The 22,593-nt window shown below is 42.8% G+C and overlaps 1 protein-coding gene across 1 annotated transcript in view; it reads right to left on the bottom strand.

The window, feature by feature from the left end:
- The window catches only part of LOC126419253 (lysosome membrane protein 2-like), a 384,735-nt gene that overhangs the window by 142,056 nt on the left and 220,086 nt on the right, over positions 1-22,593 (bottom strand). Inside the window, exons 5-6 of the mRNA XM_050086410.1 lie at positions 13,039-13,183; positions 5,910-6,119 (exon numbers count right to left, since the gene is read on the bottom strand). Of these exons, the coding sequence (XP_049942367.1) occupies positions 5,910-6,119; positions 13,039-13,183 (355 nt within the window). The remainder of the gene's footprint in view (positions 1-5,909; positions 6,120-13,038; positions 13,184-22,593) is intronic.

Genomic DNA, 22,593 nt, shown 5'->3' on the forward strand with positions numbered 1-22,593 from the left:
CAGTTTCATTTCTATTTGGTAAGAGATACAGGTGCTGTTTTTCTAGAAGGTGAGTCTGTTTACAGGCTGTGGGAACCCGAGGCGCGCGGGTGTCGAATGGCTAGCGTCCCTTAAAAAGTTTTCTAGGTGAAAGGCTTGGTCCTAAGACAGGTAGTCTGCGTGGCTGGACGAGAGAGTGGCCCATGTGCAGATAGAAGTCTCACAGAGCACTGAAGATGACTTCTGCCAGTCCGCAAGCTGTCATTGTGGGGAATAGAGGGAAGAATGCTTTCGAAAGAACTATGAATCTGCAAGGGGCTGGGGAATACGACGTACTCAGGCAGAGATGAATTTGCTTTATTCGAAGTAGGTCAGCAGGAGTGGAGGTTTAAATTTTGTAGGGCAGTGCTGGGTTAGTTCACCAAAATCATTTTTGTGGTGGAAAGGAAGACTCGCGCCTGTGTACCAGTAGGCCTTGTCATCGACAGGAACGTGAACCCACTGTAACTGGGGAGAGACGTTCTGCGTTCCACCTCCATCTTGGAGGCGTGCAGTACTGGTTAATCATGGTAGGATGTTGCGCAGAAGGGAAATTGTTATTGTTGTAGACTTTTTGTTGGTGAGAACTGAAAGTGTAGAGCTATCGGCTGAGAAAGCCCGTGGTGTCAGAAGAAGAAAGAATTTTCAGCAGGATAGCAGATAGACATTTTGTAAGAGTTGCAGAGAGGAAACACTTCGCCTGAAACTGAACACCTTATGCCTGCGCAGAGTGGGAGGGCTCTTCCCCAGGGCTGTTCATGGATGCTGAGGTTTTGAGGTTGATATTAAAACTGTCAGCTGTTACTGCCCCCCTGAATCTTCGAATTATGGTAAGAATAAACCGCATATCCGCGAGTCATGGCGAAGGGATCGCGAAGTTGCTTACTTCAAGTTAGAGTCTTGGTTGTCGAAGGTAATTCGCACAGTCCGATAATTAAACTCTTACCTGCGCTTGCATGTACTCTGGACTCTTTCCATTAGTCTGTTGTACTATTCTGTCACCATTTGGGTTTACGTGCTCACAGACAAAGCTAGTACTGGTGAGCCCTCTACTGAAACTAACAACATAGAAATGACAGTAGAGCTTTTGTGATGGTCACCACGTCGTCGTGGGTGCGGCGGAATTCCAACCTTCAGTTAAGAAAATAAAGACGGGGAGGGGGATTTTACGTGGACATAGCTAATAGCATCATTTCATTTCCAATTCCAGCCACGTGTGCCAGGATCTAACAATGTTTAGTTTATAATTTAATTTGAAAGTTTGTGCACTGTATTATCAATAGGCTGTTACAGTGCCATGGAGGCTTCATTTCTTAGTTCGATAAGCAACTCCCCCTCACACACACACACACACACACACACACACACACACACAGTGTGTCACTTAACTCTGCCACCTCAAATATCTCTAGACGAACAACAGATATTCAAAAACTGTTTTCACCACCATGACCGTACGGCAGAGGCTTAGGAAACGAAATACTAGGCAAAATTTTAAAAAGTAAACAAATACTATTTTAAACACAAACTTGCGTATTTTTAAATAGGCACCCCATATTAATTCGTATGCAATCAATAGCATGAAAAATCACAAAAATCATGACAGTTTCATCGCAACACTTCAATTGCATCCCGGTAAAATGCGAAGCGACGTTGACGCTTGAAATAAATGAAGCGCACAGCCAGCGCACGCCCTGAGATTCAAGCGTGCACCTCACGCAGCCGGTAATCGTGACGTAATTGACGCACTACGTCAGTGGAGTGTTAACGTGTGGTGCGGCATTGTGTGACAACACGTCATTGGGTCATATTTCATTGATGGCACTCCTGAAGGGGTATAGTTTAGCCCCTTCTTGAGCTGGAGCGTAGTAGTAGTAGTAGTAGTAGTAGTATGTTAACCGGGGGTCTAGAAACGACGGAGATGCTCCGTCCCCGCCACAGCCGCAGTGGTCCACAACCCCACGACGACTACCGCAGTCCACTTCTCCCCTCCACTGCCCCACACCGAACCACTCTTTCAGGGTTATTGTGCTGTTCGGCCCTCGGTGGATTGGAAACGCGTCTATCAATGTGGTTCCAACATGATGGATGTCCTACACGCAATGCAGAAGTTGCCAGAGACGTTCTGGACGCGATATTTCCAAATAGATGGATGGGGCTGGGAGGTACTGTGCTATGGCCGATACGGTCCCCCTACTTTGCGCCATTAGACTTCTTCCTCTGGGGAGCAGTGAGAGAGAGTGTATGAAGAACCCCTAACGACAGTAGATGATATGCAACATCATATTACTGCGGCGTGTGCGGCAATATCTGTAGCAACTCTACGATCTGTGCAATACTCTCGTTATCCGTCTGTAAATGCGTATTGATGCAAACTGAGGGCACTGCGAACATATGGTGACGTGAAACAGTTTCATTGGTCAAGATGTGGGCGTATTTCCTGTGCTGGATGTAATGCACAACAATACAGTTTTTCTGGGCGACAGGGCACTAGTAAGTGTGTGTAGCAAAGCGAATTGAAGAGTGTTATCTCTAATTGTAGCTCTAGTTGTCATTTCGTTAGAATAAACATACATTTACAAATTGAAACACTTAACTTTGCGTAGGACGTGTTACTTTTTTATTTTTGTGGATTGTGCATACGTTCCTACTGTGTAATCCCCTGGCACAGACAGAGTGAGGTGCACGCTCGAGTCTCAGGACGTGCGTTGGCAGTGCGCTTCAATAATTTCAAGCGTCAAATTCGCTTCGCAATTTCTCGGGATGTAATTGACGTATTGCGATGAAACCAACGCAATGGTTTTTGTGACTTTTCATGCTACTGATTGCTTAAGAAATAATTGGGGGTGTACATTTAAAAATACACAAGTCTGTGTTGAAATTAGTATTTGTCTACGTTTTAAAATTTCGTATAGTATTTGGTTTTCTAAGCCCCTGCCGTACGTTCATGTTGGTGAAAACCGTTTTTGAATATCCATTGTTCCAGAGCCATTTGATATGGCGGAGTTAGGTAAGACACCCTGTATATATTAGTGTTTGTGCTCGCTCGTTCGCTGTGTTACCTATATTTCACCTTCGATTGGGCAGCAGATGCTCATTAGTTGTCATGAAGCGACTTTTTTTCTTAGGGATCATATGGGGAGCTGACTGTTCACTGTGTTAAGTCACCTGGTTCAGGTCTTGTTAGCCTCTGAATAGTATGCTAAATTCTCAACCGTTGCCTCACAGTGGGTGGAGGTTATACTTAACAGCCGAACTAAGTTAATAATTGGCTCCTCCTACCGACCCCCAGACTCCGGTGATATAGTTGCTGAACAGTTCAGAGAAAATTTGAGTCTCGTAACAAATAAATACCCCACTCATACGGTTATAGTTGGTGGGGACTTCAACCTTCCCTCGATATGTTGGCAAAAATACTTGTTCAAAACCGATGGTAGGCAGAAAACATCTTCAGAGATTGTCCTAAATGCTTTCTCCGAAAATTATTTCGAGCAGTTAGTCCACGAACCCAAGCGAATTGTAAATGATTGCGGAAACACACTTGATCTCTTAGCCACAAACAATACAGAGCTAATAGAGAGCATCATGACATACGGGGATTAGTGATCAAAAGGTCGTTGTAGCTAGGCTCAATACCGTTTCTTCCAAATCCACCAGAAACAAACGCAAAATAATTTTATTTAAAAAAGCGGGTAAAGTGTCACTAGAAGCCTTCCTAAGAGACAATCTCCATTCCTTCCGAACTGACTATGCAAATGTAGACGAGATGTGGCTCAAATTCAAAGATATAGTAGCAACAGCAATTGAGAGATTCGTACCTCGTAAATTGGTAAGAGATGGAACTGATCCCCCATGGTACACAAAACAGGTCCGAACGCTGTTGCAGAGGCAACGGAAAAAGCATGCGAAGTTCAGAAGAACGCGAAATTCCGAAGATTGGCTAAAATTTACAGACACGCGAAATTTGGCACGGACTTCAATGCGAGATGCCTTTAATAGGTTCCACAACGAAACATTTTCTCGAAATTTGGTAGAAAATCCGAAGAAATTCTGGTCGTATGGAAAGTACACAAGCGGCAAGACGGAGTCATTACCTTCGCTGCGCAGTGCCAATGGTACTGTTGCCGACGACTGTGCCGCTAAAGCGGAGTTACTGAACGCAGTTTTCCGAAATTCCTTCACCAGGGAAAACGAATGGAATATTCCACAATTCGAAACACGAACAGCTGCTAGCATGAGTTTCATAGAAGTAGATACCTTAGGGGTTGCGAAGCAACTCAAATCGCTTGATACGGGCAAGTCTTCAGGTCCAGATTGTATACCGATTAGGTTTCTTTCAGATTACGCTGATACAATAGCTCCCTACTTAGCAATCATATACAACCGCTCGCTCTCCGATAGATCTGTACCTACAGATTGGAAAATTGCGCAGGTTGCACCAGTGTTTAAGAAGGGTAGTAGCAGTAACCCATCGAACAACAGACCTATATCATTGACATCGGTTTGCGGTAGGGTTTTGCAGCATATACTGTATTCAAACATTATGAATCACCTCGAAGGGAACGATCTATTGATACGCAATCAGCATGGTTTCAGAAAACATCGTTCTTGTGCAACGCAGCTAGCTCTTTATTCGCACGAACTAATGGCCGCTATCGGCAGGGGATCTCAAGTTGATTCTGTATTTCTAGATTTCCGGAAAGCTTTTGACACCGTTCCTCACAAGCGACTTCTAATCAAGCTGCGGGCCTATGGGGTATCGTATCAGTTGTGCGACTGGATTCATGAATTCCTGTCAGGAAGGTCACAGTTCGTAGTAATAGACGGCAAATCATCGAGTAAAACTGAAGTGATATCAGGTGTTCCCCAGGGAAGCGTCCTGGGACCTCTGCTGTTCCTGAGCTATATAGATGACCTGGGTGACAATCTGAGCAGTTCTCTTAGGTTGTTCGCAGATGATGCTGTAATTTAGCGTCTAGTAAGGTCATCCGAAGACCAGTATCAGTTGCAAAGCGATTTAGAAAAGATTGCTGTACGGTGTGGCAGATGGCACTTGACGCTAAATAACGAGAAGTGTGAGGTGACCCACATGAGTTCCAAAAGACATCCGTTGGAATTCGATTACTCGATAAATAGTACAGTTCTCAAGGCTTCAATTCAACCAAGTACCTCGGTGTTAAAATTACGAACAACTTCAGTTGGGAAGACCACATAGATAATATTGTGGAGAAAGCGAGCCAAAGGTTGCGTTTCATTGGCAGGACACTTAGAAGATGCAACAAGTCCACTAAAGAGACAGCTCACACTACACTCGTTCGACCTCTGTTAGAATATTGCTGCGCGGTGTGGGATCCTTACCAGGTGGGATTGACAGAGGACATCGAAAGGGTGGAAAAAAAAAAAAAAAAAAAAAAAAAAAAAAAAAAAAGGGCAGCTCGTTTTGTATTATCACGTAATAGGGGAGAGAGTGTGGCAGATACGATACGCGAGTTGGGATGGAAGTCATTAAAGCAAAGACGTTTTTCGTCGCGGCGAGATCTATTTACGAAATGTCGGTCACCAACTTTCTCTTCCGAATGCGAAATTATTTTGTCGAGCCCAACCTACATAGGTAGGAATGATGATCAAAATAAAATAAGAGAAATCAGAGCTCGAACAGAAAGGTTTAGGTGTTCGTTTTTCCCGCGCGCTGTTCGGGAGTGGGACGGTAGAGAGAGAGAGTATGATTGTGGTTCGATGAACCCTCTGCCAAGCACTTAAATGTGAATTGCAGGGAAGTCATGTAGATGTAGATTTAATTGCCATATTTCTTTGAATAAAGCTTGTACACGATTTTGCGGCTGCAGCCGAGTTTGGATCCTCCGAAAGTAGCTTGGTGTAAGGGCACTCACCGTCTGGAGCAGGCCGACCTTGAGGTTCCTCATGGCGGGATTGAAGGGCCCCATGACAGTCTGGATGGTGTTGATGAGCTTGTCTTTGTAGCCCCAGAACAGCTGGTGCGCCGTGAGTCTGTGGAAGGGCTGCGCCTGCAGCGCCCTCATGCCGCTCCGCAGCGCCAGCCGTGCCAGCAAGCCCGCGTCCTGCATGCGCGCAAACGCCGTCTGCAAAATCACCGCGGAGCCGTCTGTTACACAGGCGTGAAGGCGCGCAACTGAACTCGGCAGAAACTTACGTTTCACATACTTGTTTCGGAAGATACAACGGACTGAGATAAAAGATTACAGTCTAACTTAACACAGAATAACAGCACACAGACATTAAGCACGTGCAGGACACAACAGAGCATGCGCTCGCCATTAGGAGGGTAGCTGTTGTCCTGGTGAACGAGAGTTCATATACGCCTTATCCGCTAAATTTATCTGAGTGTTTCTTGTGTTTCGAGCACTCTCCTCTGTACTACGTCGTCCGTCCTACACCCTATTTGAAGCTTTTTTTAATATTTTGCCCATTCTGCGAACGAATTTGTGTGTGCGTGCGCGCGTGTGGACGCGCGTGAGCTTCGAATAGGGGTACAGGACAGACGACGTAGCACAGAGTGTGCTCGGAACACAAGAAACACTCAGAGTCAAATTTAGCAGATCAGGCATATATGAACTCACGTTCGCTAGGGCAACTGCTACCCACCTAATGGCCCACAACCATCAAGGAACTACAATACGAACAGATTTAAAAATAAGAAAATCCAGCCACAGCCTATTCCATAAACTAACAATAGAGGAATGAATACACTGCAATATTCAGAGAAATGGAGAGAGTTCGTTACAAACAATATTCTAGAAAATACATTTAGCATTTGTATGTGCTTTTCAGTGACTCATGAGAACGCAGAAATAAAACTATCTGGGAAAGAAAAACGTTGACTAATACCAAATATAATCCCGAAATATCTTGACGCAAGGACGTTACGTTTTAAACATGAAGTTCGTTGCAGCTGACAAGCCTCCAGTACATCATGATACACGAACGGTCCTACATAAGCATAGACTGTGAAATTAAGGTAATGACAAAAACAACTGTTGTTTAAGTATAATTTTCATTGATTAATCATCACTGAAAGTATGTTCACATTTCACTGTTTTCAATTAAAGGAATACTAATGGCTCAGAGGTGCTGAAACATATCTGGGTACAATAAAAATCAGTTTTGCCTAACAGGGCGGACTTAACATCCAGAAGGCTATAAATGGCATTCACAGATGATATTGCTGTTATCAGTAGAAGCGAGACAGAATTGAGTTACCTATTGAATACATACAGAATAAACGAATGAAACTTTAGAAGAGTAGCAGACATGAGATTACAGATAAACTTACCAAATTTGGGACCATACGTAACAGAAGAAGTGGAGACATTACGCCAACTCGGAAATGAAAAAAATTGGGGCAAAGCAAGGAGGGTATAAGAGGCGGGTAAGCACAGACTAACAGGGAGTTGCTGACCAAAAGAAGCTCCATTACTGTCACAAATAGGCCTTGATCTGAGGGGAAGTTTCTGAGAATGTACGTCTGGAGCACATAAATGTAATGGTTGTCAAACATGGACTGTGTGAAACTATGATGGCAAGTTGAAAAGTAATGGCTCCGAATTTTTTCGGGAAACTTCTAAGGTTTCTAAAAAAAGAAAAGCGTTATTAACATTCTACGACCTTATTCTTCACACATACGTATTAATTTCCAATCCCTGTCGTCAAGCACATTTCTAACGTGAGACCAGTTGGTTCATACCGTCACTGAAGAATGATTGTTGACAGAGCCACAACCTCATCTCTGCTTGTAGCGCTTGATCACTGAAAGTGAATTCCTTGAAGGTGTTGTTTCAGTCTCAGGAACTGACGAAAATCTGATGGGGCCAATCAGGACCGCATGGAGGATGATCGATGACAGTGATCCTAAGGCGTCAGATTGCTGAAGACGTCTCAGCGCTCGTGTGCTGTCTGGCACTGTCATGCTGAAGTAGAGGGTGCGCCATGTGTGGACATACTCGCCGAGTTCGTAACACTATTACAGCACACTGTTTCTTATGGTGTAAGATGGCAAGAACTATGCCCCTTACATGAAGTCATTAAATATCACCTAACTCCCGTTGAGCGAACTGTAGGGCTGAACAAAAATGACTGACAAGGCACAATTCATCTTGTAGAGGGTATAGTACGGACATATTGGAATATTTAATGTCGGGTGATGGTTTTAAAGTAATTCACACGACATGAAAACTTTGTGGAAATGCGTCGATTTATTGGAGGCTAGTTTATCCCAGGGAAGTAATCAGAATTGGCTGTGGCCGTGCGGGGGAGCGGCGAAGGGAAGCGACAATAGGAAGCTTAGGGTGGCTCAAGCTCTGAGAAAGCGGTAACAGGGCGCGGCCTCCAGCTGCCTTAAGATGAGCGACAGTGAGTGGGTGGTTGACCATGCTGGTGTACTGGGAAGCAGACGGATAACTTTTACGCCTGTTGATAAATGTCTGTCGTCCCGTTTTCAGCGAAACACGCGAGGAAGCCACGCAAAGCTACGGTGGAGCGGTCGACAGAGCTCAACATGCGCGTGTTCGTGACTATAGCAACTTCACGCTGTATTCACGGTCTGCAGAGTCTGAAGTAAATCAGGTGAAGAGCGACAGAATGAAATACGCCGTCCTCCAATGGGAACGAGGGACCACGGAATTTGAAGTACTCTCCTGGGAGTCAGAATTCCGGAAAAATTGGTGTATGTGCAGACGCTAACCTTGATGGGTGGCCTGGGAGGAGCTAAATAGCATAAGGTGAGAGGAAGGGAAGTTTTGTGGGAATTTGTTCACTTCCCAGAGCAAGCATTGGTTGGCGCTGGGAAGCGACGCATAATCAACGCAACTTGTGCTGCAATTGGCGTAAGTGATTTTGCTGGAGGGGAAACTGAGGCGAAGAAAGGACTGTGAGAAGTCTTCGTAGTGTTGTTCTGCTCCAAGCTTGCCTTGAGTGCGGATGTGGCGTTCTTTACGCAGCTTGCCTGAGAAACAGTGAGCATCTCTGCAGTTTAGTACTTAGCAAATGGAACGATTGAGCTTGGAGATAGGAAGTTTTGGTTCAGCTATGTACTGAGTAAGATAGCTAGGAGTGAATAGACGAGCGCAGCCTTGCAGCACCACGAGGTGTGCCGACGTCCGCACAATGACACCGCTCCTCCACGCTGTATTAGGTGATATTGCGCCAGCTCCGGCCACTGCTTAATTTGTTGGATCATGTCAGCAAGGTTTCCTCGAGGGTTTCATGGGCCGTGTATTGCAGAATTCTTCTCGCACTTCGTATTACGCCTGGGTCAGTCGATAGGAATTACTTTTTAGTTATCGCACTTTACTCCACGCAAACGCAATTTATTACCACTGCCTCATAGGGGAGTCTTTTAATGTGATGATTGAAGGTTGGGAGTTAAATTTGTGGTAATTGACTGCATCTGTTTTCAAACAAGTAGTTGAAATCGCAAGTCACTTTATTAATTAATTTTATGTTCAACATTTTCATCTGGTGTTCCATAGCTGAATATAACATCAATGTGCACCCCTTTTTAATTAAAAGTGATCAATTCTGAATCAATTGATGTCAACACTGCCACCGCAGTTCAATGAGGAGTCACAGGGGCTTATTACTTTATTTTGCGTTATCCGATATTGCGGCAGTTTTGCACTCTGTTGATCTGTTGGTCAATTAGCTGGGGTGAACACACGCCAAAACCAGATAAGTGATGGGTGGAGTGTTACAACGGATCGCCACAGCTACATTACACCCCACGCAGAGGGTAGCAATTGCGAAGTGGTAAAGTCAACCGAGTAATATGCACGACGTTTAAAGGTTCAACCGATATTTAGAAGAGAATAAAAAATTCGGACGCTTTTCTTTTCAGCACACCCTCGTAGAAAAAGAGGAGAATCTAAGCATTTGAGTTGCGGTGTTAAAGAAGGCTGCTTTAAATTAGGTGGACTGATAAGATTAATTAGGTGGTCCTCCGCTGGATCGGCGGGGAAGGAAGGATCGTGTTGTGAACGCTCACTAGAATGAATCGGTGGGGAAGTAAGGATTATGTTGAGAGCGCTCACTGTGGCAGGAGACGTGTTTAGCCTTCATGAAGGAACTGCCTTGGTACAACAGCCAACAGTAGACCCTAGGAAATGCGAAGGAATATATATCCACTAATCGGGGTCGTTCAATGAAATCGTGGCGACATTATTCGTTTAAGAAGGCTGGTGAGACAAACATGGCTACACTCAAATCGCTTTATCACAACGTGAAGTAACACTTTCACCTGTGAGAGGATGAATTTTGGTCGCACTGAATATGGCGAGTTATGCAGCAGGTACGGTAATTGTGACCTGTGTATCGATGAGTAACACAAGCAGTCGCCATCGTGACCAGGCGATTAAATTACCTAACTGTTCTTTCGAACAGAAAAAAATGGGTTTTCTAAACTGTAGCATGATAACTCCTCAGTTCATTGTTATGGGCTCTGTTACTATAGGCAAGTGAGTTAAAATTGTATGGCGGGAGACGTTTGTTATCCGTGGCCCCACCATCGCTCCTAGATCCTTGATCAGACTGTAGCTGTGCGCTCATGCTCCGAGATACACACCTTTCTTGCACACGGTTTGGTGGTCCTTAAAACTACAGTTCCTAAATTCTTGTAAACATTGTTCATGTTGAACTGTTTATTCACAAATGGGCTGGAATGATCGAATTTTGTTCGATAACCACGTTACTCATTGTGATTTAGGACTGCTAATTCTTTTGAGTAATAACTGACAACTGCAGTTCGTGTGCGGCAGTTCCTTCACTATCTGTAGACGTACGTCTGCGGGAAGCAACACAACTAATACTTCCCCCCAAGGGCGTAATGTGAGAGAAAACTCAGTAATTCTCATTTCTTTTAATGTAGGTTGCATTTGTACAGCACTGGTCTCATTGACACGCATTTTTCTGCGGAGATTTCCTTTTTGTGAAGCTGGTTTATTTGCACGATCCTTTCGGTTAGTTGTCGATACTGTACACACGCTCCGACTTCTCTTACCACATGCAACTGCTATTTATTTCCTCCTGCGTGGCTAGGTAGGCAGTGTCCTTGAGGCTTGTTAAGTTGTAGGCCGTGTATCGCACCTAAGGACGTAAGAGATGCAATTGAAGTACTGGACGAAAATCAGTTCGATAAGAAAAGGAGTTACACCACAGGAAAAACACAGTTTTGTTGTTAGTAACAGGAACAGAACGAAGAAAAAATTCAGGACACCTTATGGTCTTCTTCTACTTCTTCTTCTTCTTCTTCTTCTTCGTCTTCAGTCCGAAGACTGGTTTGATGCAGCTCTTCACACTACTGTATCCTGTGCAAGTGTCAGCCTTAGCATTTTACAGCAAACTACATACATATCCATATGCTTACTGCCTCTTCCCCCCCCCCCCCCCTCTCCCCTCCACCCCTCCTAAACTGGTGATACTGGTGATACCTTCGTGGGTCAGGATGCGTCCTATCGACAGATACCTGCCTTTGTTCAAATTGGGCTATAATTCTCGTTCTCTCTCTTCCATCCCTCCCTCCCCAAGTCCGATTTAGTATCTAAGGTGCCCCACCTACCCGTACGACTTTCAATGTTCTTTTATAGCGAATCATTTCAGAAGTTTCTATTCTCGTCCGAACTGGTTATCGTCCACGTTTCATTTCCGTTGAAGGCGACATACCATATAAATATTTTCAGGAAGGCCCACGAAACAAATTTATATTAGTTGTTACCAAATTTTTCTTTCTGTTACTTTATTTTGTACCATCCCTACTTCGCCTACCTTCAATTATTTTACCGCGAAAATCGGCCAACTATGACTACATGTAGTGTGTGATTTCGTATCAAATTGTGTGAACATCGGCTGATTAAATTCGACTTCGTTTCTTACTCGGTTTTTTCATTTGTTGATGTTGGTCTTGCCTCGTTTCAAGACACTACCCGTTCCACTAAATTGCTCTTCCAAATCCTTTATTCACTATCAATTAAGTCCTCAGGAAACCTTTGTTTCTAATTTTTTTCTCAGACATTAATTCCCTTTTAGAATTTGTCCTTTATTTCATTTGATGCCAGCTTGAAGTACTTACCGAATGATGCCGAGGACGGTCTACAATATTTAAGGCTCGCTTTTCAGTTACTGCTTCTCTTTTATGCCCCACTCCCGTAATTGCAGTCCGATTTATGTACAAACAATTTTCTGCTCTGTGTATGTTACTCTGCTAACTTCAGAATTTCACAGAGTCGTTGAAGTCAACATTTTTTACAATCTTTCTGTAAACCCACTAATTCTGTACACATAGATCTGTCTTTCTTCAAACCTATCTTCGAGGATAAATCGTTAGGTAAGCTCGGCCTTAACGTTTTCTTGCATTTCTCCCGACCGCTAACTCATTTATCAGAGACCGGCTTTCACGGATTTCTCCGTTTTTCTATGAGTGATTCTGATCAGTATTTTGCAACAATGGATTATTGAACTCTTTGTTCGATAATATTGACAACTGTCAACTTAAATCTTCTGCAAGTCTGAGATTATCTCGCATATTTGACTTTTCTTGGGTAGCAATTACGATTCCGCTATTTGGTCAAAAATTGACATTTTGAGAACCGTTGGTGTAACACAATAACGTCTATAATTGAAACAGCAACCAGCCACAAGAATGGCTTATTTGGATCAAATCATTACCGGTTTCTGATTTTCTACAAATCCATCTTCTCCTGGTCTTTACGAGTTTCGTTCTTTTCTTGCGGGTGCCTTGTTTTGTAAACATTAACTGCGAAACGAGGTCCCAGCGAGTAAACAACCGTCTGACGATGGATTTACAAAAAATCTGTAATCGGTCATGGTTTGAGTCATAAATCCTGCCAAACCATACTTAGAGCTGGTTGCTGTTTCAATTATGAAACTAAATGGAATAGTTTTGTGATGATTGGTCTAATGTACCTAACATTACAATGTACCTAGAGATAGCCTTAAACAATTTAGTGGTCAGAAAAGGAAGTCGTGTCTCACCATAAGCGGCATGTTGGCGACGGTGACTGTATCGTTCAGCGTGCCGTTTGACTCTTCGGGGACGAAGACGTACGTGTTGTTCAGCCTGTAGGTTATAGTGGTGTCGTTGTCACCGAATTTGATATCAGTCTTTTTGGAAATCTCCCTGAAACGAAAAGTTCGAAGAACTGTAAATAAATATGCACCGTCATTATTATTGTTACTAAATTTTATCAGGACTTAAGTAGAAAAAAAGTGTACCCATACTTCATGTAGAATAGGTCTTTCACCATAATCCATTTACATTAATGCTTAAATTGATCTTCAGAAAAAAGGTTTGGTAGGACTGTAGAGAAGATGCTATTACAATAAGTGAAATACAATGAAAGCTACCATTTCAAGTGATTCCGAAACGGTCTTCCTGTATTTTACCAAGCAGTTCTTCGAGTACTTCATGAAAGAAATATTTTTACATTATTTTGAAGTGACTACGTTTTACAGCTTCTAGCAAGTTTTGGAAAATCTATGTTTACACAACGTGAACTGTCACTTTATTAATTAACCGGTTTCGTTCATAAATGGACCTTTCTCAGTATTTATATCACATCAAAAATCATGTTTATGACAAACCTCAAGTATCAGTTGCCGATTGTCACATGTCTACTATATGCTTTATGTTCTCCAGATTTATAATTTTATTCCTGTGTGACATGATACTTGTCAATAGTCATGGTTTGTCATTAGTTTCATGTCATTATATAGCTGATGATGGCCCGTTTATGACCGAAATTGCATCTTTAATCACGTGGAAATACTGCTGTTTGTGAATCATGATTTTCTATAAATACTGTGCGCTGAAACGGTAATGTACCATTTTGCACTTTGAGTTATTTTTTATCTGCTTTGTTGTTGTGCACTCCAAAGGAGCTGCATTCAGAGAGGTTTAGGATGTTTTGCTGTAATTCGTAGTGCCTTGGCAGCTTCATGGTTTGATAGATCAGATTGCAGAAGTCGAAAACGCTCATTTGCTGTTAGCGATTCTGATTGCTAGTACGGTTGCGATTCTGATTACCACTGCTTGGTTATACGATCTGTGTTGGCTGCTTATTCGATTCAGGTATCGTAGTTGTTATATGCAAATAAAAATATAAGTAAAAGGTATTTCGTAACGTTCCCATTTCTGAGTTAGATGTTTAAGTCAGAGCACTTAACGCTTTTTATTTTAAGTCTGAGAAAGTTGTAATTAAAATTATAACTAGTTATTAGTTAAGTTTCTATCCGGTGTGCGTCAGTTTTCCTGTAAGTGACATAGCATCTTCGCTTCGGAAATGAAATTTTACAGGGAATTACGTTGAACTGTGATAGTTACAAAAATCAGATTCATTAAAAAGAGAGCAGATAGGACGGCCAGCGTATGCCACGATATTCGATCGAAGCATCACCAAGTTATAACCGGAATGAAGGAATGCGCTACTTGTTATCAGATATCAGTGGTTAACAGGAACTTTTTCTGAAAGTTTGCACAATAACTATCTTCTTATATTTCAAAAAAGTACAATCTGGTTGAGACAAACAGTAGAGAAATGTTACAAATCAAAGGCGAAATCGCAGCATAGCGGCTTGTTGCCATCCTGCAGACAGTTGCATCTCAGTGTATGGCTCCGAGGCCACGGTTCTTATCCCGATCGTGTGAACCACGAACGTAGCTTACAACTTACAATAGCAAGCTTTTTTTTTTGGTGGGGTTTAAGGGCGCTCAACTACGGAGGTCATTAGCGCCCAGTCACAAGTGTTAGAGCACATGGAATCTAGTAAAACTCAAGGGGAGGGGGGGACACCAGAAAGTCCGTACAAAGATGCAGATAAAATAAGTAAAAAGGTTAGATGTCTTTGGACAAGCCAGTCAAAGTTATAAAACGCAGAACACGAGCAGCTGCTCGAGCGTCATCAGCTAAAATATCCGGTAAAGTAGATGGAAGGGACAGGACAACACGAGATTGACTAAAGCGGGGACACGACAATAAAACATGGCGCACTGTTAATGCTTGACCACAAGGGCACTGCGGGGCTGGGTCACCGGAGAGCAGGGAGCGGTGGCTAAACCGGCAATGCCCAATCCGCAACCTGGTCAGAAGGACTTCTTCTCGCCGAGATGGTCGGGAGGAGGTCGTCCAAGCAGTTGGGAGCGGTTTTACTGCCCGTGAGCTTGTTTCCTTGGAGGGATGACCAAGCATCCCAACCACAACGACACAAGCCTCTTACAAACAACCCCACGAACGTCAGATGACGGGACACAATGGGAGGCTGGCCGAGGCAGGAGGACTGCAGCCTTGGCTGCAGTATCTGCAGCTTCATTCCCAGGCACTCCTACATGTCCGGGAACCCACAGAAAGCTGACATGAGAACCTTTATCAGCGAAAGAATGGAGGGACTGCCGGATCCGTTGCACCAAGGGATGGGCCGGATAGGGAGCTCCAATGCTCTGAAGAGCACTGAGGGAATCAGAGCAGAGTACATCCGTTGAATGGCGGTGGCGGCGGGCATACTGAACGGCCTGATGGAGAGCAAAAAGCTCGGCCGTAAAGCTGGAACAGTGATCGAGGAGCCGGTATTTAAAGGTAGCGGCCCCGACGACAAAAGCACAGCCGACACCATCGTCAGTTTTGGAGCCATCGGTGTAAATAAAGGTGTGACCGGCAAGTCGAGCACGAAGTTCGACAAACCGGGGACCGAGATGTAAGGATGGCGGAAGGAACGCTTTATATCGCCAAAAGTTGATACAAACCGTCTTCTCTTCAGAGAACCGGAAGCCATTTGCCATGCTCCATGAGTATAGGCTGTCTAGACAACGCTGAAGGCAGCGCTCCAGGAGGCATGTTCTCTGGGCACTGCAGTAGATCGCGAAGTCATCGACAAAGAGAGAGCCTGAGACATTAGGTGGAATGCAATCCATAATTGGATTGATCGCGATGGCAAAAAGGGCTACGCTCAAGACGGAGCCCTTAGGCACTCCGTTCTCCTGGAGGAAGACGTCGGACAATACGGACTCTACGGCATTGCGCTCGGAGTCGTTTGTATCCAATACAATTCGCCAACGTAGGATGGCGGCGAAAGGTGCGTAAAGTACGTCGTCGAGCACGGATAGCGTCTCTAGAAGCCTCATTCCACCAGGGGACGGAAACGCGACGTGATGAACAGGTAGTACGAGGAATGGAACGTTCGGCAGCATTGACGATAATAGCCGTGAGGTACAATAGCAAGCTGTAAGATACATCGACTTTTCCGTTTTCTGTCGTTCCTTAGCCGCCTCAAGATTCATGGAGCTGTGTTCCGTTTTTGCAACTCGTTTCACTCTTTATTTATGAAGTATCTTCATTGGCTTTTAATACATGTTTTTCTTTATATACATAATGAATGCACTATGTAGTAATTACAAGTACGCTGTTATGTTAAATTTTATCATTTCACTTTCTTTTCAAGTTAGAAACAACTGCTGCAGCACAAATTTCGTGAAGTTAAATTATCGTTCCATATTATTTACGATTTCCAGTTTTGTTAATTCATGTGCGTCATACTGGAGGTGTGTTTACTCGATCTCCGTTTTTCTGCGTTTTCTCGCCAATATTTATTACAGTACTCCACTTACACTTTTCACTGTGTATTTAACGTGTGTTTACGCCGACTGTGTGTGTTTATCTTTCGTCTTTTGTGTGTTGTGTATATATGGTATGACACTCGTTCATTGTGTGTGTGTGTGTGTGTGTGTGTGTGTGTGTGTGTGTGTGTGTGTGTGTGTGTGTGTGTGTGTGTGTGTGTGTGAGAGAGAGAGAGAGAGAGAGAGAGAGAGAGAGAGAGAGAGAGAGAGAGAGAGAGAGAGAGTTTGTTGTTATTTTAGTGGCTAACATTGTCACTGAGCAATTGCTTATGTTGATTTAGTCATTAGTTACTTTTTCACTGAAAAAGCTCTTCCTATATGGTAGTTATCCTGTAATATCAGGAGTTTATGTTGCGATTGTTCACTTCAAAAATTTACACGTCCTCTTCCATATCGGAAGGTTCGTGTCCGTGTTTTGTCATGGTGTTGAGCAATGACTTTTTATACTTACGGCTTCTCGTATGTTCTTTACTGCAAACTTGTGGGACAGGCCACTGAAGATGTTTCATTAATAAAGGAAGCGAAACGTGTATGGTAAAAGACAAACAGCGTTTATTTAGTTGCGTAGACGGGACACACCTTCATGAATTTACGCCACATTTGAGAGAGATTTTGACACTATCACTAAATAGCGGAGCCGCACTACTAGCCTATCATTCCAGTCGTACCCTAAACTATGGGTCGTATGTCTTCTTTTGCTCCACAGGAAAATGTATCAAGTTTTAATGTTACAACAAATAGGTATAGTTAATTAGGGGCAATCAACTTATTCATTGCTTTGTTTTCTTATATGAACATCAATGCCAGACGATGCGATATATGGTGAATAGCTAGTTGTCACGACCTCCATCAATTTCTCTCACTGAAACTTTACCGCAGTGAATAACCTGACACGTATGACTAGTCTACATCCGAGAATCCTACACGAAACAGTAATTATTTTTGTGTGACCCATATATCTACGCACCCGGACGTCATAGACACTGCCAACCAGCTGTTCCAAATTCAAATCTTACGCCCATCGCGCGTGCACAGCGCTAACTACCATGATAGCCCACAATTCACTGTCAGTAGGTTATTACCGCTGGACGCAGCTTACCCAACTGTCGATGTAAGACTATAGACAGATCTCCCGTCGATATGCAGCTACATGAAATAAACTCAAGAACCAATACCGAACAGGAAAGTATGTCACATGTGACGATATAGGATCGTTGCAATACCCTCACTGTTACCTATCTCTTCAGCACAATAGCGCCAAAGTTGTGTCCTATCTATTGGACGCTGACTACATAAAGAGGGTAGTTCGTGTTGAATGCGTGAGAAAACCGCTAAGGTTGAGTGAGTGAGTGCGTCCTGTCACAGCCTCGGCGAGAAACCAGCATTTCGTCGTAGTTGCCTCTATTTTCTATTACTGCCGTAATGGACATCCCCATACGAACCCCATCATTTTTAGAACTACCTAATAATGGAACTCAGCAAATCTGTTAGGTTGCCACTACATGGCTGGTACTGTCTACCAGATACCCCACACTTGAGGAATCTTTCTGCTCATGGCGTCTTTCCCACTACCAAGTAGCCTGTGTAACGATCTTATAGGTGAAAATTAATAATGAATTCATATTGGTTCACGGAAGTAATGAGAAAACGTAAATAAAGAATATCTCTAAATCGTGAAAAGTGTGCGGCCATCCGCATGAGTAATAAAATTCGGTTACACGACGAAGAACATAGGGGGAAACAGGGATGAATAGCCGTATTGGGGAGATTGCGAACACCACGTGTTGATCTCCAACTAATCGCTTTACTTCGCTGCCCGTCAGTTGACAGCGCGTCGTTGTGGTGTGTGACACGTTGATGAATACTTTGAATCTTTATTGTAACAAAAAATAACTATTTTTGTGATACCAATTTTTAATACACTTTAAGGCTACACGGCATGTCCATAGTTTCCCATTTTTCCGAAAGTAGACTGAATAGTTACGGAAACCACCATTTCAGAGCTGTACAGGTCTAGCTCCGTACTGCCGTGTTTCTATTTGCATTCTCGTCCACCATGTTTGATTACGCGCTATTATTTTTCTCTGCCGGCTTCGAGAGATGGCCGCACCACATTTGGGATAGTTAGCCACGCCGTAAAACTTCATTTTTTAGTTGTGGCGGGAATCTACTTTTTTACAGATGCCAACTAAGTATGTCCCCAACCACAGTTCAAATAAAGACAGGTGAAGAAAACAAAAGTTCAAATTGCTATCAATAATGTAAAACTTGATTGTTATTCAGTCAGAAGAATTTCTGCATGTTCAATATTCCAAGCAAAATCCTACAGCGAACATTAGAAGTATGTTGTCGTTAAATTGCCATGTGTCTAGGTTCCTGTTCGGGTTTGACCAGTAAGGAACCGCTTGTGTTGTTTCGTATGATTTTCTCTGCAAAACGTACTGCAACAATTAGGTCCATAAAAAGTTGTAATAATTAAATTCTCATAAAACGATTTCCTCTTAGTTATTAATGTGTTTTGACAGCTGGTTATCTATCCATTGCCTGTCTGGCCATCTAACCGTGATATACAGGATAGATGGCCATATGTTACAGAATTCAAAAAAAATTTCGTAGTTTGTTTGAACTTGAGTCTAACTTCGTGACAGAAGACATTTGTTTTTATGATTATACAAAACATTTATATATATACTAGTGTTTTTCGTGTTTGTTATTGGCATTTGCAAAAATCATGGCTATCTCTCCCCATTTTACTCTACTATCTAAAAGCTGTCGAAAACTACTGCGAAAAACTTAAATTGGAAACATTACAAAGATAATGCGTGGAAGGCGAACCAAAGGCTGCATTTTGTTGACAGAACACTTAGAAGACGCAAAAAATCTACTAAAGAGATTGCCTACACTATGCTTGTCCGTCCTCACCTGGAGGATTGCTACGTTACACAAGATCCATACCACGCAGGATTGGTGGAGGGCACCTTTTCTGTATTACGATATTGCAGTGCCCGAGATATTCTGATTACGATGCAAAGTTCCTTTTGACATGCATATATGTCCAAAGCAACTTGGCATCCTAATCAGAACACAGGCACTGCAATATCTTATTTATCCGCCGTTACCGTGTAAGCTACTTTCAAGTACGACGTCTGACTTGCAGGGGAATATGCATAATAGATGTACGAGTATATATCGCAGACGCAAGGTTGACGACATATGGAACTTTGGGTCTGGCCACGAGTCGTGTGTAGACAACCAAAGGCTAAGGCGACAGCTCATGATACGCGAGTTCGGGTAGCTTTCATTAAAACAAAGATTTTTTTCGTTGCGACAAGACTTCGTCATGGAATTTCAGTCACCACCTTTCTACTCTGAATGAAAATATTTTTCTGACGCCAATCTATAGAGGGAAGAAATGGTCATAGTAATGAAATAAGAGTAATCAGTGCTCGGAAGGCAAGAAAGTATTGTGGGAGTGCTGTGATGTAGCCTGCGTCATGCACTTCAGTGTGAATTTCAGAGTAATCATGAAGACGTAGAATCGAAGTGTTTGAAATATGGTTCTATAGCAGGTTGTTGAAAATTAGGTGGACTGATACGGCAAGGAATGAGGTTCTCCTCAGAAGTGGAAGGAGAGGAGAGGAGAGGAGTAATTGGAAAACACTAACAAGAAGGGACATCATGATAGGATGTGTGGTAAGATATCAGCGGATACTCCCATTACACTACAAGGAGCTGTGCTGGGTAAAAACAGTAGGGGAAGAGGAAGAATGGAATATATCTAACAATTTTTAGACGTTTGGTCTAGAGGAAGTCATGGTGGCACTCGTCAAACCAGACAAAGGACTGGCTAAGAAAGGGGAAGTAATGCTGTGTGTGAGCTGTTCGAGCACCTATCTCTTTTAGGTTTCTATTTAATGGCATCTTACATGTCTCTCAGCTTTGACAATACTCAGCCCGTAGCACAAATGGGCAGGAGACATCCATTCCACATCCAAATTAAGAAATTATCAATGGAATTCGCCAACGTCCGCATAATTGAGGCGTTATTTGATTTTATTTTGACTACAAGTTTCGGCATTCTAATGTGCCATCTTCAGGCACACTTTTAGTGTGCAACAAGATGTACTAACAAGCTTTACAGAAAGTGACACGTAATCATAAAGCACATAATGCTACAAAATAAGGCAGTGCCGTTAAAACAAATCTCTGTGTGCATCCAGCGCAACAGAATAAAACATGTGTACATATTTGTTAGTCATGAAATACTTTACCATTACTGATTCCCAGGAGAACATGCAGAACCATTAAAGTAGACAGTATACAGTTAGGAGCTCCGCCGAACAAAGCTTGTCAGTTCTTTATCATGTATTGTAAAATTCTATATAATTCTTATAGATTAGGAAACCCTTAGAATAAATGGGGATCTATCCTGATTTAAAGTAAAATGTCACACTATAATCTATTAAGTAAAAAAATGTTCACATTTACGGTGTAGGTACTCTCAAAGCTGCTGATATAATTAGTTGTCACGGCATCAAAAATCCAATTTGATGCAAACTTAACAGCAGACGACATACCGACAGAAAAAAGGAATGCAAAGAGCAAGCTAAGAATATTCATAAATACCTTGTGACCCTATGTTATACAACAAATCGACATAGACAGATATGATTTGTCCTTTATATCGCTTAACAGGTCGGCACTACCGCTGTGGAACAAACCAACAAGGATCTCAGATCCCACTCAACTAAGCGGAGTCTTCCAAATTATCAGGCGACAATGTCATATGATTTCCCTGGGAGTATAAGACATTACTCTAACGCCCTATCTATAGGGCGATAAACGTATTGCAATGAATTACTGGTAGTCAAAGAATTTTATTACCTTGGGAGCTAATTAACCCCTCAGGAATGAAGCAAGGACGATATAAAAGCAGATTCGCACAAGTAAAGAAGTAATTTCTGTCCAAAAGAACTCTACTAATGTCAGACATCGACCTTAATGAGCTTGAAATTTATGAGAGTGTGCGTTTCGAACGCAGCACTGTGTGATAGTGAAGCATAGACAGTGCGAAAACCTGCAAGAAGGGAATCTAAACTTTTGAGACATGGTGCTCCAGAAAAGTGTTGAAGATTGGGTGGACTGATAACTGAAGTAACGGTTAGAAAATGATAGATAGATGGGACGGGATGGTAGTACCTTATTTTGAGAGAGCAAGGAATGTGTCCAACAAAAAATGGAGGACGTTGGGTGCCAATGACAACGTGTGCTGAGAAGTGGAGGATTCATGATGGGCAGCATCAGAACAATCTGAAGACTGACGACTGAAAGTATGTTTTTGGTGCTTACGAACCCATCTTAATAATAACAGACACACAAGTTGTGTCCGCGGTAGGTGATGTGTGTATGGAAGAAGCTAAAAAAATAGGTGAGTGGGCTAAGTTTAAGCCCACTAAATTAGTAACGTACTTGCGCACCAAAGGGGCATCGATTGTGCGCGAGAAAGTGTTTAGTAAGTATAATCATATTATGAAGTACTCGTGGAGTGAACAGTACTACTCAAGGCATGGACAGTAACGGAGTAACCCAGGGCATGAGAGAAAGTGTTAGTGCAAGTCCAAATAATCACAGAGTCTCAAGCCGATCATGTCCCATGATGGTAGTCCGTAAACTCAATTTATGAAGGTCTTCTTCGTATGAATGTACTTTCTTACCTTTGCTGTAACGCAATGATTCGTTTTGCTGTGGCATACAGTAAGTCCCCTTAGTGTGACTATTGGATTTCCTTGCAGGGCTTTGTTGTTTCTGCAAATCTTTGTATCTCGCCTTATAGCAGTCTAATCTGTTGGCATGCAGCTCGTTTTCATTATTGAGCATGTTTTCCGTTTCTGGTATCTTGTACGCTACTTTTATATTTAAGA

Source organism: Schistocerca serialis, chromosome 9, assembly GCF_023864345.2.
Source record: "Schistocerca serialis cubense isolate TAMUIC-IGC-003099 chromosome 9, iqSchSeri2.2, whole genome shotgun sequence".
NCBI lineage: Eukaryota > Metazoa > Arthropoda > Insecta > Orthoptera > Acrididae > Schistocerca > Schistocerca serialis.